This window comes from Barbatula barbatula (assembly GCF_947034865.1).
Source record: "Barbatula barbatula genome assembly, chromosome: 2".
Lineage (NCBI taxonomy): Eukaryota > Metazoa > Chordata > Actinopteri > Cypriniformes > Nemacheilidae > Barbatula > Barbatula barbatula.
In genome coordinates, this window is record NC_136767.1 from 7,658,027 (window position 1) to 7,674,909 (window position 16,883).

Here is a 16,883-nt window from a genome sequence, read left to right on the forward strand (position 1 = left end):
ATTATTAGAAAATCGTTAATTTACCATCCTCAAAATTTGGGTTGTGAAATTCAGGTTTTCATTATTCAAGTTCACGCTTTCAGGTAAATTCAGGTCTCAATATTTAGGACATCAAATTCGACTTGGGAATTTCATTTGGCTATAACAGAGTCGACAAGAGTACAGAACCCTGGAAGCGAAAAGCTTTTTTGGTAACAGCCACTTGGTGCTTCAGTAGCGCGACCTCCATTTAGACCACTATTTTAAAGTACACATTTGATGTAGGTATACCATTAATTACTATTTAACTTTAGACATTTTCTGTTATTTAATGCTAAAACTACATAAAAGGTGTACTTTACAATGTTTACTTTAAGCAAAGTAGGTGTGCTAAATGGCTGCCATACTATCGAAGCGCCATCAAGTGGCTGTTACCAAAAAAGCATCAGAGTTTTTCCTCCTGCGTTCTATACTTAAAACCTGAATTTCAGAATCATAATATTTAGTTTAGTTACCTGAATTCATACACCCTTCCTTGAACTGGCACCTTAACGTGGTGGAGGGGTTTGAGTACCCGAGTGACCCTAGGAGCTATGTTGTCTGGAGCTATATGCCCCTGGTAGGGTCTCCCAAGGCAAACAGGTCCTAGGCGACGGGTCAGACTAAGAGTGGTTCAAAAATCCCTTATGATGCTAAACATTTGAAGGACTGTGACGTCGCCCGGTATGGCGCAACAGGAGCCAGGCCCGGGATCGGTGCTCTTATGCGAGCGCCTGGTGGCCGGGCCTTTCCCCACGGGGTCCGGCCGGGCTCAGCCCGAAGGAGCGACGTGGGGCCGCCTTCCCATGGACTCACCCCTCGGTGCATAATGGATCGGGCAGCAGTCGGAGAAGAGGGCCTCGACAGCCCGATCTCTGAACACGGAAATAGTTCTAGGGACATGGAACGTCACCTCAACTGGCGGGGAAGGAGCCTGAGATGGTGCGTGAGGTTGAGAGGTTCTGACTAGAGATAGTCAGAGCACCTCTACGCATGGCTTGGGCTCTGGAACCACACTCCTCGTGAGATGATGGACACTTGCCAATAGTTGCCCATGGTGAGAGGCGGCGGGCTGGTGTGGGTTTGCTTATAGCCCCCCAGCTCTCCCGCCATGTGTTGGAGTTTACCTCGGTGAACGAGAGGGTCGTTTTCCTGCGCCTACGGGTCGGGATAGGTCTCTCACTGTTGTTTGTACCTAAGGGCCGAACGGCAGCGCAGAGTACCCGACCTTCTTGGAGTCTCTGGGAGGGGTGCTGGAAAGTGCTCCGACTGGGGACTCCGTCATTCTACTGGGGGACGTCAACGCAAATGTGGGCAACGACAGTGACCCTGGAGGGGCGTGATTGGGATGTACGGCCCCCCTGATCTGAATCTGATGTCCAACCACAGGGGGATCACACTTCTCAGCCTCCCCAGGAAAGACTATGCAAGGGTACTGGAAAGGAGAATACGGCCGATAGTAGAACCTCGGTGTTGTAAGGTATGACTAACTGTGGTTAGGCAGGCAGCAAAAAACGTCACCTCTTCAAGGTGATTTAATTTTCTTGTCAAGGCATGCTCCAAACAATGTTCCATCCACCACAATTCCAATACAGGAATTATAAAGTACAAACAAAAGTAAAAACCACAAAATTATATAATATGTAGAGGAAAAACCTCAAACACGTTGGCTACTGGCAAACACGTAAGACTGACAAACATGTATCACAATGGAATCTGCACCTTCCAATTGACACATGTGTGAGACAAAACAGTGAATAAAATGAGCTTGAAAACAAAACCCCATTGTTTGGTTCTTTGACTTAAAAGTTACATACCTCATTTGATCACATTTCTCCCTTTTTCCCCCTCTGGATGGAATTAGTCCGATAATAGGGATAAGTAATCAGCAATGAGATTTTTCTTACCTGGACAATGCTCAATGGTAAATGTATATGGTTGCAGAGCCAGACACCAGCGCAGTATCCTCAAATTACTATTCTGCATTGTTTGCATCCATTTCAAGGCTCGGTGATCGGTTTGCAGGGTAAATTCCCATCCAAGTTGATAGTATCGGAGAGAGTCAATAGCCCACTTAAATCGCAAGGCCTTCCTTTTCCACTGTTGAATATCTTCTCGCTCTGTCGAAGAGTTTTCTGCTCAAGAACAGTACTGGCCTCTCATTCCCAGACTCTCCTTGGGCCAAAACTGCTCCCAGTCCGACATTCGAGGCATCCACCTGCACAAGAAACCTCTTCAAGAAATCAGGGCCCTGACACAACTTTTCTTTAAGTGCTTTGAAAGCTCCTTCACACTCCTCTGTCCAGTGAAACATAGGAGGACTCTTTTTGGTTAGATCAGTCAATGGGGTAGCCAAAGATGCAAAATGGGGAATAAAGCGGCGATACCAGCCAATTAAACTAAGGAATGATCTCACTTGTTTCTTTGTCTGTGGCCTTTGAATGTTTTTAATACACTTAAGCTTTTCAGGAGAAACTGTGTAGTTTTCATCCGGGCCGTGGTACGCTGGACCAGCTCTACACCCTCGACAGGGTGCTGGAGGGTTCATGGGAGTTTGCCCAACCAATCCACATGTTTTGTGGATTTGGAGAAGGCATTCGGCTGTGTCCCTCGCGCTGTCCTGTGGAGGGTGCTTCGGGAGTATGGGGTCCGTGGTCCTTTAATAAGGGCTGTCAGATCCCTGTACGACCGAAGCAGGAGCTTGGTTCGCATTGCCGGCAGTAAGTCGGACTTGTTCCCAGTGCATGTCGGACTCCGGCAGTGCTGCCCTTGTGCCCTACATACATTTTTATGGACAGAATTTCTAGGCCCAGACAGGGGCCGGATGGTTGCAGGTTTGGAGACCACGCGATATCGTCTCTGCTATTTGCGGATGATGTTGTCATGTTGGCCCCTTCAAACCGGGACCTTCAGCATGCACTGGGACGGTTTACAGCCGAGTGTGAAACGGCTGGAATGAATATCAGTACCTCCAAATCCGAGGCCATGGTCCTCAGTCTCCGGTGGCTTGCCCACTTTAGGTTGGTGGAGAGTTCCTGCCTCAAGTGGAGGAGTTTAAGTATCTTGGGGTCTTGTTCACGAGTGAGGGAAGGATGGAACGGGAGATTGACAAACGGATCGGTGCAGCTTCTGCAGTAATGCGGTCGATGTACCTGTCTGTCGTGGTTAAGAAAGAGCTAAGCCACAAGGCAAAGCTCTCAATTTACCGGTCAATCTACGTTCCTACTCTCACCTATGCTCATGAGCTTTGGGGCAAGGACAAGATCCCGGACACAGGCGGCCGAAAATGAGCTTCCTCCGCAGGGTGGCTGGGCGATCCCTTAGAGATTGGGTGAGAAGCTCGGTCACCCAGGAGGAGCTCGGAGTAGAGCCGCTGCTCCTCCACATCCAGAGGGGTAAGCTGAGGTGGCTTGGGCATCTGTTCCGGATCCCTACTGGACGCCTTCCCTGGAAGGTGTTTTACGGGCAAGTCCGACCGGGAGGAGACCCCGGGGAAGACCTAGGACACGCTGGTGGGACTATGTCTCCTGGCTGGTCTGGGAACGCCTCGGTGTCCCCCCGGAAGAGCTAGAAGAAGTGTCTAGGGTGAGGGATGTCTGGGCATCTCTGCTTAGACTGCTGCCCCCGCGACCCGGCCCCGGATAAGTGGAAGAAATGGATGGATGGATGGATGGATGGATGGATACAAAAAGATTTTCAAATAATAAAAATGTATTAACTAATTTGAGGCAATAAATTTGGTAGCTTTTTTAAACTCAAGTCCTGGTAATATAAAGCTGACCCATAAGATTAGTGTTTCTGTTAAATGAACCATTAAATTTCAGGGTCATGTTATGTACCTGCAAGGCCTTTTCCAGCAGGGGCTGAGAGTCCTCATCAGAAAGAGATTTAAATAGTCTGGATTGGTGGTAGTAATTAAGGCCAAGGTCACACCACAGACTAGGCACCTCTGGCATTAGTTTCAAAGCCCTCCCAAAACACCTGAAAAGTAAACTTTGCAAAATTAGTTATATTACTTTAGTTACATTTACATTTATGCATTTGGCAGACGCTTTTATCCAAAGCGACTTACATTACATTATCCTATATATATATATATATATATATACCGCTATGTGTGTGCGGAATGTGATTGGTCGAGCAGGGTAGTGAAAAAAAAAATGGCAGCCAAGAAAGCCGCTATAGCACAGTTTTTGTGTTAATAAAGTTCTATTTTCTCTTTTGATAAATCGTCATAGCATTTCTATCAAGATATTACTATTGTAGTTTAAAAATATCTGATTAGTTATCAAAAAGGAACAGAATTCCATAACGGTGCCTCTGAAGGCTGTCCGAACATGTTTCTCGTAGCTGCCTTCAAGCCTAAACGCTGCCTCCGAAGTCAATGCCTCATGAGACAGCGAGGCAACAAGTCAGTTTCCTAAGCTTTCAGACGCAGCCTTAATTTTTCCAAGGGGGCACATGAAAAAAGTACGGTCACTGTCACGTCACATGCATGGATGTACGTTACACATGTCAATATAAAAATGGTAGATGAGCCTCTAAATCAGGGGTGTCAAACTCATTTTAGGGTAAGGGCCGGATGGAGAGAAAAGTGACAATGTGCGGGCCGAATCACCTTTTTTAAACCATATTGCACCAAATTACAAATGAATTAGCAAAAAAACTAGAAAGACATACTGTTCTGTAAAAGGTGCATTTAATAAATCCTCAGAACGGTTCAATAACACTCTTATTCCTCTTTGAAAAAACTATTTTGTTTAGGTAAAGGCAATCAAAACCCTTTCCTTTGAACATGAATATTTTTTGTCAGATACTTTTTAAACTAGTAATGACAAAAATGCAACAGACTCTATTTGTGTACAGACGGTCACATTAAATATGAACCATACAAGCTATACAATATAATTCACTAATAGGAAAAACTGCCTTAACATATTTAACAATTAGTACAGTAGTACAACTTCACTTTGGATATGAACATTAAATATATACTAGAAATTCCCTTTAACAACAAAAGATCTAGATCGCATCTGCATTATGATTTTAATTCCTGACATCTCTTTTCTTCAACCACATCAATCTCATGATGTCATTTATCTGTCTGTTTGTGAGTCGAGAGCGCAGGTTGGACTTGTTAATGTTCATTACCGATTCTTGACGAATTCTCCCTCTGAAAACGGCTTTGATCCCGCTGCGATTTTGTTGGCAATCAAATAGCGTTACAGCTTCATCAGTCCCTGTTCTTTTTGTGAACATTGACTGCTTTTTTCCGAGGGTAAAGTTAAATTATTGACTTTTCGAAGTTGTCCAGTGTATTTATCATATTTCTCTGCGTGTGTGCCGTTTAATATTCTACTCGTTTTGCACAGCCACGGCTTGTGAGCAGATTAAACATACCGGCCTACCGTTGAACTCACAGAAGAAATACGTCTTCTTCCGTCAGTTTTCTTTATTTGGACATTTTAAAATCACTAGTCCTTGCCGCACAACTTAGCCGACTTTGTTTTCGAAATGTAGGCGGCGCTTTAGAATGCGCATGCTTGTTAGGGGTTCCGGCAGAAGCCCAATTAAATGATCAATGATAAAATAAAAAATTTAATAAAACAAAACATAATATGGCAGCGAAAACCTGATTGTATTAATAAACTTTAAATTAATTAAAATAATAATAAACTTTTATTTCATATTTGTATTATTTTTCAAATCTTCCCGCGGGCCGTATGTTTGACACCCCTGCTCTAAATCTAGATTTAGAATAAATGTACTGCCCCAGTGCAGGATTGCGTCTCTGCGCATCTTCTGTGCTTTGAGACCAGTAAAGAAAAGCATCATGTTCAGCACGCACCCACAGTTGACTCGCAAATGAATGTGTACACAGTTTCCAAACATCTGTCACTTACTGAATGTTTGAGTATATAAATATGAATCAACACTAAGGGCCCTATCTTAACATTCTAAGCGCATGGTCTTAAAACGTTAACTACGTCGAACTGAAACGAGCAAAATACACTTAATACACGCCTAACCAAAATTTAACCAGACTTTCTAAACATTTCATTCTCTGCACTGAAAGCAAGCAGGATGAGGACGGAGAAAGAGTGTAAAATTACATTCCCAACCATCATTTGCAAGAGCTTGCAGGGCCTGAATTTTATTTTTTAACAAGTGATTTTTGCTAGTTTCATTCCAACGCAATTATAATTTTTAAATAGCAAATGCTTTTTGGGCTGAAAACGAGGGGCTCTATTTTAACAATATAAGCGCAGGGCTCAAGTCCACTTAAGGCATGTCCGAATCCTTAATAAGTCATGGGTGTGTTTTGAGCAGTAAACCAATCACAGTATCATCTCCCGTTCCCTTTAAATGCCAGTTGCGCTGGTGCCATAGTGCATCTATACATATGGCTTTAGTACAGAGAGAGAACACATAACTGTTTGATCACAGGATCCTCTTCTCTGTGATAAGCATTGATGAATGGCCATATCCGTATGACTGTATGTTTTACCTTTCCCCTAGAATGTGGAGCTGTTGCTTATCCAGCATGTAGCTTTGATCAGGTGGATGCACTGCACACAGAACCCCAGGTACCAACACTTTGCACTGGTTTGGGGACACAGTTCTGCAGGTGGTGCAAGCATCACCAAGTAACTTCCACAGACAGGACAAGTCTGGCCTTTGTTGGACTGCCCTGGGAACATTAATATTAGATTAGAGACTGACTTCACAATAAGACCATGACAACTGGACGACATAAAACGTGATGAAAATACATTTCCACTGGGCATCTATGTCTTAGCTATTACAAACAGCTTACCTAAAGAGATAATAGATGGAGTCCTGTATCAGGTCTATCGCTCTACCATCTAGATAGTCCTCCAGTGCACATTTAGCTAAGGCTAACAAGCATTCACCCAAACCTGAGAATAAGAATACAAAAAAGATGCTTTATCATGCATGTTGAAACACAACTAAAGCAAAGGTCATTGGTTTAATATACCAGCACAATGAGCAAATACTGACACTAATGCAATACAAGAATGTGCATAATGCACAAAAAAGTAAAAACAGATTAAGCTTCAATAAGTAGGGCCCTCGCACAACAATGCAAAATTAACCAAGCCTACAGCAGTGGCTGTATGGATCCTGGGGCGCCACAGATTTTGTGGCATTTATGACATACTGAAATGTATCATAAATTGTATGCAATCAAACATCAGAAAAATAAAATCACCAACCAAAAGTATTGATGTTCCAGCATTGTAAAAAAATTATATCAATAAACCATAAAAAGGTTTTACCCAAAACCAGATAAAATTATAATGATCCTGAGAGCATGATGAAGCGCCAAGCAGAATCAACACACCTTTAAGAGCTGGAACATAGTCATCTTGCTCCAGGATCTGCTTGTATTCCACAGAAGCCTCCTTAAACTGTCCCAGGATCTGTTTGATGGCAGCGGTCTGGTAGAGGCTGTAGATGGATGTGGGCTGCAGGACATGTGCTTTAGCAAAGGCTTTTAGAGCAGCTGTAAAACTCCTGCGATTCAAGTAAGCGTCACCTAAACATTCCCAGCACACCCAGTCCTGAGGATCAGCTCTCAATGCTGCCTGCAGACTAAAATCACAATAACTCTATTATGTCTGCTGTATTGAAAGCCTTCTTCGCACCCAATTTGGCAGTTGGCTGAGATGGTTTATGCGCAGTTTGTCATAGAAATGCTTTTAAATGGAGCTGCATCCGAAAGCACAGAAACTCCACACGTATAACCAGGAAATGCCATCTTACCATCTGCATCTGGCAACTTTCTATCACTGTTTTTCAAGCCTCCTCAGGTATTTTCATGTTAATAAAGTATATTTTTAATGATGATGTTTTACGGGTGTTGCTTTTTTAAATGCATGTTTTAAGCGACTCAAACGTGCAGTGCTTTCAGATCACAGAGCCCTGCTTCACGAACAAGCTGCACATAAAACATTATTGCAGCCTTTGCGATTTCACAATCCACATCGCTTTAATAAATAATTTTATGGGACTTGCGATATATCGTGCAGCCCTATACCTTACATAAAATGCCTCTGGTTACTGTGCAATCACTTTGCATCACTCTAGCAAAATTATGTCAGATATAATTTGTTTCTTGGATATACAGTTTAAAAGTTATAGGCAAAAAGGTATGTGGAAATTTGGACTGTGGAGTTTAGATTAGCCATGGTAACAGACTGTCCTGCAAATTTCACAACTTTCCCCATGTACAGTTCTATGGGCTGCAATATACTTCCATGGCAGAAAAGAAGAAGCAGCAGAATAGTAAGAACACTAACAAAAGCAATAGTTGTCTATGCCAGTTCGTGGCCTGACCCCTAATAATAAGAACACTAACGGAAGAAATAGATGTCTATGCCACTTTATGGTTTGACCCCAAATAAATATAGCTGCAAGCAGCATATATGGGGTATAGCCCAATAACGTCCCATGTCAGATGACCCCTAGGTGGCGCAGCCCCACAACCTTTTTTGTGTTTTATGGACTGTGTCCATAAATCAACGTGTAAACTTTGATAAAGATATAAAATTTCGTTTAGAAGTTAAATGTTTCCTGTTTTCTTTGCAACAGTTTCTCTGATCGAGATTAAACCAGCAAAGTTATTCTGTTATTTAATGCTAAAGGCTAAAGGCCAAACCTGGCATGTTTGGTATCATTTAGTATCATTGGACCCCCCACTCTGCGAGAAAACAACTCTTTTTGTTTTTTAAAGCATAATAAAGGTTAAACGTGATAGCTCACAATTATTCTTCAGTGTTAAAAAAAATCAGTAGTACTGATATCAGTCATGCAGGTATTCATACATAAAATTATGTCATTAAAGACATATAAAAATAGTCAATATAGTCACCTTTACGTTGTTTTCTACATTAATTTGACGATTATTAATGTTAATGTAACATTAATGTTATGTGTGATAAATCGCGATTATAAATGTGTGAGCATATTTGTACAATGTACATTTCGTCATTTAGCAGACGCTTTTATCCAAAGCGACTTACAGAGAGTTCAGGGAGCAATAAAGTGATATGGAGCAAAAAATAAAAATGTATTCAGTTAATTTACTCTGTAATAGCCTGCTGGTGCTGGCCAAGCTTCAGATGGTAGAGACCTTTTCTCATCCAGGCCCATTTAGCGGTGCCAGGAGCGGCACTCTCTGTCACTGACTGTAGAACAGCCAGAGCAGTTTCCTAAACACAAACACATGCAGTCAATATACCCACTGAACAGGACTCTGATCTAAGAACATCTACAAGATGGACAGCAGAACATAATGTTTTATGCAACTGGCCTTGGTTTACTATACACTTCTAGTCTCACCATATCTCCCTGCTCCATGCTCAGGTCCACAGAAGCTGCTCCAGCCTCTGCATCAGATGAATCCAGCTCAAATGCTCTGTTAAAGCAGCCTCTGGCCCTGCCCTGATCTTGTGCCACCTGACTATAGAAATGGCCAAGAAAACGGAACACTGACCCAAGATAGGGGTCCAGATTAGCTGCCTGAAAACAACAGAAAACAAATCAGAATTTTGTTAGTGACACCGATAATTCAATATAGGATTGGACATTCAATAAGGACAAGGACACATTCAATATAGGATTCATTTTAAAATTCTTTTATTTGCTTTTAAAGCTCTTAATGGTCTTGCCCCGTCCTACCTCTCAGAGCTACTATGCCCTTATATACCCAGCCGCTCTCTCAGATCTGAGGATCAGCTCCTCCTGAGTGTGCCTAAAACTAAGCGGAAGCTCAGAGGGGACCGGGCCTTTGCTGTGTCGGCTCCTAAACTATGGAACGATCTGCCTCTTCATGTAAAGCAGGCTTCTTCGTTGCCTGTTTTTATGTCCCGTCTTAAAACACATCTTTACAATGTGGCTTTTAATACCTAGTAAGATGTTGATTTTATATACTCCAGTATATATTTCTTGTTTTCTGTTTTATAAATGTTTTTTATTGTTGTATTATATGTGTAACTGTGCAAATTGTGCAAACTTCTAGCTTTTTAAATATAATGTCTTAATTTCTGTACAGCACATTGGTCAGCTTTGGCTGTGTGAACCGCTTAATCAAATAAAGTTGGATTGGATTGGATAATGCATGCTCAGTGCCCCTGGCCCCAAATGGCTTACCATTACAACACATTACAAAAATCAACGCGCCAACCGTTTGGCTAAGGCTGTTATTGCCCCACTGGCACCGTTAATGCATGCTCAGTCCCCCCGGTTCCGTGTGACATAACAATACAACATATTACCATAACCTCGTACCAACAATATATCCACCAACCCGTTGGCGAAGGCTGTTACAGCCCCACTCGCACCGTTAATGCATGCTCAGTGTCCCCGGTTCCGTGTGACAGAACATTACAACATATTACCATAACCTTGTACCAACAATATATCCACCAACCCGTTGGCGAAGGCTGTTATAGCCCCACTGGCACAGTTAATGCATGCTCAGTGCCCCGGTACCGTATGGCGTAACATTCCAACAGACAACACCATTTTATTAAGTGGTCATTTAGCAGCCCATATTGTGTCATTCTTGCAATAATTTAATGCTATACACTAATACATAATTTAGTTTAATAAGGATTTACATTTTCAATTTGTTCCATGCATTCCATCAATACTTTATTCGGTTTAACACATTTTATATATAATTCTACAAAATCTATTTGGAATCAACCCCATCCAGGTGTTGATTAGTTTGTGACCACTACTGACCATTGTCATGTGATTTTTTTATCAACAAATTACACAATACATTTAATAAGTAAATATTTAGTCACAATGAAGGAGGATTAATCTAGCTAACCCCACAAAAATGAGATTATTTTAACAAATTAAAGAAAATTGATGTAGCATATACTAATAAACTGTGTTATGTCTGGTACTGTTGTTTTCACCTTCAGTAAATACGCATGGGATTTGCTACGGTCCCTCCGAGTCTCCTCTCCTATGCTCCAGTACAACCGCCCTAAAAGGAAGTAAATCTCCCCATTCTCCGAGTTTATGTATAAAGCCTTCAGAAAGCTGTAAATCAGAGAGATGAACACAACAATAGTCTTGTGTCAATGTTCATTTGGCTGTATGAAATTGCAAAAATATGCGTGTATGGGTGGGCCCTAACCCTTACCTCTCCTCTGCCCGGTTGTGGTCATTCAATGCAAGATAAATCAATCCCTTTAGAGTAAGACCCTCCACAGAGCTCGGGTACAAGCTTAGCAGCTTCAAAGAAACCTGTAATGATTATTATTTTATTCAAAGAAAAGATGTGCAGTTTTTTTTATAAAAATATATGTTCACAAAGACTTACAAATCAGGTCATAACGAAGAAAAAGATTTCACCTCAAAAGCTTCATCAGTTTGATCTTTTTGCAGGAGAGCCCTTCCTTTTAAAGCTAAGAGCACTGGGTCCTTTTTGGCATCTGAAATCTAAAACAAGTCATTTTTATATACCAGCATTGTGGAAATCAAATAAATTACCCATACCCATACTTGTATGTTTTGAAACTGTAGAACTATATGAAGTTTAGGGCAGTGGTCGTCACCACAATCCTGTATTAATGCGATTCTGACAAGTCAACCGTAGAGGAAGACAAAGCAACCCCTACCACGGTGTTTACGTTTATTCATTTTTGAATAGCCCATGACTTTTTTGTTTTGAACTCAATGCATGTATAATACCTGTGAAATAAGTAGGCTATGAAAACAAGCAGTAATTTATATTCGTAATTCATTCAAAAAGTAAAAAATAATTTTGTCATTTTTAGAGGCGTGGAATTGTTTTTTTTGTGCTGTATGTTTTTTTTCTGACTTGAGGAGATTGGATTGTTTTATTTTTTTTCTATTGGAGGTGGTGTTTGTGCACTTAGTGGATTATTTGATGGAATACCTTACCTACGGACATTTATACAACAGGGACATTCTTTCAATATCTGGACACTAAGATTACTTGTTTGTTATGAATTAGCATTTTCTATTCGTCAATATTCTACTGCTTATGTTTGAGATTATACAGGTGCTGGTCATATAATTAGAATATCATCAAAAAGTAGATTTATTTCGCTAATTCAATTCAAAAAGTTTAACTTGTATATTATATTCATTCATTACACACAGGCTGATATATTTCAAATGTTTATTTCTTTTAATTTTAAATTGACCACTAAGGAAAAAATATTACTTAAGACCAATAAAAAAGAAAGGATTTTTAGAAATCTTGGCCAACTGAAAAGTATGAATATGTACAGCACTCAATACTTAGTTGGGGATCCTTTTGCCTGAATTACTGCAGAAGTTGATCAGTCTGTGGCACTGCTCCGGTGTTATGAGAGCCCTGGTTGCTCTGATAGTGCCTTCAGCTCTTTTGCATTGTCTGGCTTATTGCATCTTCCTCTTCACAATACCCCATAGATTTTCTATGGGGTTAAGGTCAGGCGAGTTTGCTGGCCAATTTAGAACAGGGATACCATGGTCCTTAAACCAGGTACTGGTTGCTTTGGCACTGTGTGCAGGCGTCAAGTCCTGTTGGAAAATGAAATCTGCATCTCCATAAAGATGGTCAGGAGCAGGAAGCATGAAGTGCTCTAAAACTTCCTGGTATACGGCTGCGTTGACCTTGGACCTTAGAAAACACAGTGGACCAACACCAGCAGATGACATGGCACCGCAAACCATCACTGACTGTGGAAACTTTACACTAAACCTCAGGCAACCTGGATTGGCTGCCTCTCCTCTCTTTCTCCAGACTCTGGGACCCTGATTTCCAAAGGAAATGCAAAATTTACTTTCATCAGAGAACAGCAGTCCAGTCCTTTTTGTCTTTAGCCCAGGCAAGACACTTCTGACGTTGTCTGTTGTTCAAGAATGGCTTGACAGAAGGAATGCAACAGCCAAAATTGCATACGTCTGTGCGTAGTGGTTCTTGAAGCACTGACTCCAGCTGCAGTCCACTCTTTGGGAATCTCCCCCACATTTTTGAATGGGTTTTGTTTCACAATCCTCTACAGGGTGTGGTTATCCCGATTGCTTGTACACTTTTTTCTACCACATCTTTTCCTTCCCTTCGCCTCTCTATTAATGTGCTTGGACACAGAGCTCTGTGAACAACCAGCCTCTTTTGCAATGACCTTTTGTGTCTTGTCCTCCTTGTGCAAGGTGTTAATGGTCGTCTTTTGGACAACTGTAAAGTCAGCAGTCTTCCCCATGATTGTGTAGCCTACAGAACTAGACTGAGGCCACGTTTACACGATGCAAAACGGAAATGTTTTTCTTTTGCGGTTTTGAAAAGTTTCACATACACACATCACCGTTATTAAAACAATCCGCGTTTACACAGATCCGCAAAAATGACTAAAATGCTGTATTACAACATTAGTCTGTAAAGAAAAAATAACAGAGTCCCTGACGATTGATTGACGGTTTATTGGAAGACGGACCTCAGTCGCTAAAGAGACCATAATACAGAGACCTGCACTTCTCGTCATTCATAGTGAAGAGAAGCGTGCGCACATAAACAAACAAGATGGCGAAAACATTCGAAAGGTTCTTCCATTGAAGCTTGTCAACAACGCCATCGACAAAGTTGTACCACCATCTACTCGTCCTCCCGGGTCTGATCCAAAAGCGCCTTTTAAAAACCCTTAGTCGCCGTGAATGAGTGTTTTGCTGTAGGTCTCCACTGGTGGTTATAGCACTGGTGTAGTAAATCTACACTTTGCTGGAGAAGCGTTAACAAACTATTGCGCAGCGCAAAAAAAAACATGTAATCCGCGATTGATGTATTTCTTTCTCCTTCGTTGTGTTTGGATGTACACACGCATACCACACCCCCACACCTCATACACATGCGCAAGATGTCGTTTTCTCATTCTTGCATAATTCGGGGTTTACACGGAAATGAGAACGCCGTGGTTTTCAAAGACTTGCACTTTGAAACCTGTTTAAAAAAGTTTGCGTTATCAGTCCTCTAAAACGCCGTTTCCGTGTAAAGGGACAGCCAAATCGCATAAATTGTTTTGCGCTTTTACTTGAAAATTTGATTGTTTTTAAAAAGTTCCATAACCAAAGTTCAATACGTCCCTATTAGTAGTTTTTATAATAAATGTATCTTTATTTAAGGAAAATCTCATTTCCAGCACAGCGCGAACGCAATGAAGTTCAATATAAAATTTTATAATAACATTAAACCGTCTTCATTAAACATATCACCAAGTAAAACAAAACCGTAATCATTTTGAACGCACAACAGCGCTTTTAAAGCCAATGCTGGCAGAACCTTTAATGTAATATTCGTTTTCAAAGTGAACAATTGTTTTTGTAAGCTCATTTACAAAGATTACCATGAGCGATCATCAGGCTTTCTCATTAGTGGTCTTCTAAGACTGAGTGGACCGATTGGTGGTTCGAGGCTCACTCGGAGCGGGTGTTTTAGTCCTGTGCTAAACCAGGAATGAATAATACAAAGCGACAACAGAGGTTTTGCAGCCAATACCCGGATGTGTCACAATATCTCTATTTTAATAATAATAAATGAACACTAACCGGAGAAAGTAAACTGCAAAAGGCAAAACTGTAACAAATTATTATTAATGAGCTAGAACAGAAGCCCGAGCATTGAAATCTTTTAATTCTGTCCATCTCAGTAGGCTACAGGCTTTTAAAAACAGATTCCACTTCTCAGTTGACGGGGGATGGGGGGGAGGGTGTGAATGTCTCACTTTTGTGTTTAGAATTAATGTCTTATCTGCAGGGTGACAAATAAACGTAACACGCTATAACACTGATAAGAAACTTAACTCCAAACATAAACTAAACATCTTTGCCAAATATGCTTTTAATAATCGTAATGCTACTAATTTACGTAACATAATCAATTATTTGAATATTACATTTTACATATTAAAACACTTTAATGACCTATTGTTTATATTTATCAATAAAGCACTTCATTGAGAAATTAAGGCTTTTTGAAAGAACAGAGTTTAGAATTAATGTCTTACCTGCAGGGTGATAAAAAAACATAACACTGATAAGAAACTTAACTCCAAACACAAACGAAACATCTTTGCCAAATATACTTTTTATAATCATAATGCTAAGTAACATATTCAATTATTTTAATATTACATTTTACATATTAAAACACTTTAATGACCTCTTGTTTAAATGACAAAATTAAATGTTTTCATATCTTCTTTATCAATACAGCACTTTATAAAGTAATTAAGGTAAAATCCCTGTTTACATTTAATCTATTTACAAGCTCTCCTTGCTGGTCCTTCTGCGAAGGCTCTCAAACCACTTCAGCTGGTTCAAAACGCAGCAGTACGGCTCATCTGCCAACAGCCTAAAAGGGCTCATGTGACACCCCTTTTCATCTCTCTCCACTGGCTACCGCTTGAAGCCTGAATCAGGTACAAGTCACTGATGTTTGCTTACAGGACTATCACTGAAAATGTACCGGCATACTTTTACATCCTCCTATACTCCAACACACTATCAAGAACCCTGCATTCAGCAAATGAGCGGCACTTTGTAATGCCTTCTCATAAGTGCATTAAATCGCTTTCTCGCTCATTCTCCTTCACAACTCCTTCCTGATGGAACATTCTTCCTAACGCGGTCCGGTCAACCACATCTTTCATAACCTTCAAAATACTACTTAAAACACACCTCTTCGGTGAATACTTGACAGACAAATAAAACAATTAAACCCTTACACTATTACACTAACCCTCTTCTCTCAACAGGTAGTGGTCTAGCTTTTGTTGAAACTATTAACTTTGTATTGGCACCTAATGTACTATTGCTATTTTATGACATATCGCTTATTGCTCCCTGAACTCGTAGTAAGTCGCTTTGGATAAAAGCATCTGCTAAATGACTAAATGTAAATATCCAACTTCTCAATAGACACCTCTTTTGTGTTTTCGTGGAAGTGTTATAGGGTGATTTCTTCTTGCAGTAGCAGGAGGTGGGGGTTGACGGAGGTTGTGCGAGCAGTACCAAAGAGATGAATATTAAAAGGCATTCAGGGTACAGATAACTGGAAAGTATACCCTGGAAACATTCATTTCTAAAGTCGCTGGTAAAAATCACACTTGAACAACATATTTCCGATCATTAAATTAAACCTGATATCAATTATAGCATACAAATAGTTTCCTACGCTTAGGGGCTGTTTACACGAGACCGTGTACACATGTTCTCGCTTCTGTGGAAACACCAGCGGAGTGCCCCAGCTAAATCTTAACACTCATCCCTAGGCGACAAAGTCTTTTTAACAGTTTTCACCATCTTGTTTGTTTGTTTGTTTGTATATGTGCGCATGCTTCTCTTTATGTTTTATGAATGAGGAGAAATGCAGCGCTCTGTATTGTATGGTCTCTTTAGCGATGGAAGTCCGCCTTCCAATAAACCGTCAATCAATCGTCAGGGACTGCTATTTTTTCTTTACAATGTGATGTCGCCAAATACTGGCGTGGCATGCGTAATACAGTGTTTTAGTCATTATTGCGGATCTGTGTAAACGCGGATTGTGTTGATAACGTTGTTGTGTGTACGTGAAACTTTTCAAAAACGCGAAAAAAAAACTGTTTTGGGGCTGTCGCTTGGCAACACAGATTTTCTACTCCCTCAAAAAGATTTTCTATGGGGTTGAGATATGGAGACTGACTAGGCCACTCCAGGACCTTGAAATGCTTCTTACGAAGCCACTCCTTCATGCCCGGGCAGATCATTGTCATGCTGAAAGACCCAGCCACGTTTCATCTTCAATGCCCTTGCTGATGGAAGGAGGTATTTACTCAAAA

The 16,883-nt window shown here is 40.9% G+C and overlaps 1 protein-coding gene across 3 annotated transcripts in view; it reads right to left on the minus strand.

Moving 5' to 3' along the window:
• The window catches only part of skic3 (SKI3 subunit of superkiller complex), a 73,633-nt gene that overhangs the window by 36,946 nt on the left and 19,804 nt on the right, over nt 1-16,883 (minus strand). For all 3 annotated transcript variants that reach the window (XR_013786297.1, XM_079450666.1, XM_079450665.1), the window contains exons 11-19: nt 11,416-11,502; nt 11,204-11,307; nt 10,974-11,100; nt 9,385-9,564; nt 9,130-9,254; nt 7,385-7,635; nt 6,836-6,938; nt 6,527-6,709; nt 3,858-3,999 (exon numbers count right to left, since the gene is read on the minus strand). Coding sequence is in view for 2 of the 3 variants with exons in the window: in XM_079450666.1 (XP_079306792.1) it covers nt 3,858-3,999; nt 6,527-6,709; nt 6,836-6,938; nt 7,385-7,635; nt 9,130-9,254; nt 9,385-9,564; nt 10,974-11,100; nt 11,204-11,307; nt 11,416-11,502 (1,302 nt within the window). In the remaining variant the exon portion in view is untranslated. The remainder of the gene's footprint in view (nt 1-3,857; nt 4,000-6,526; nt 6,710-6,835; nt 6,939-7,384; nt 7,636-9,129; nt 9,255-9,384; nt 9,565-10,973; nt 11,101-11,203; nt 11,308-11,415; nt 11,503-16,883) is intronic.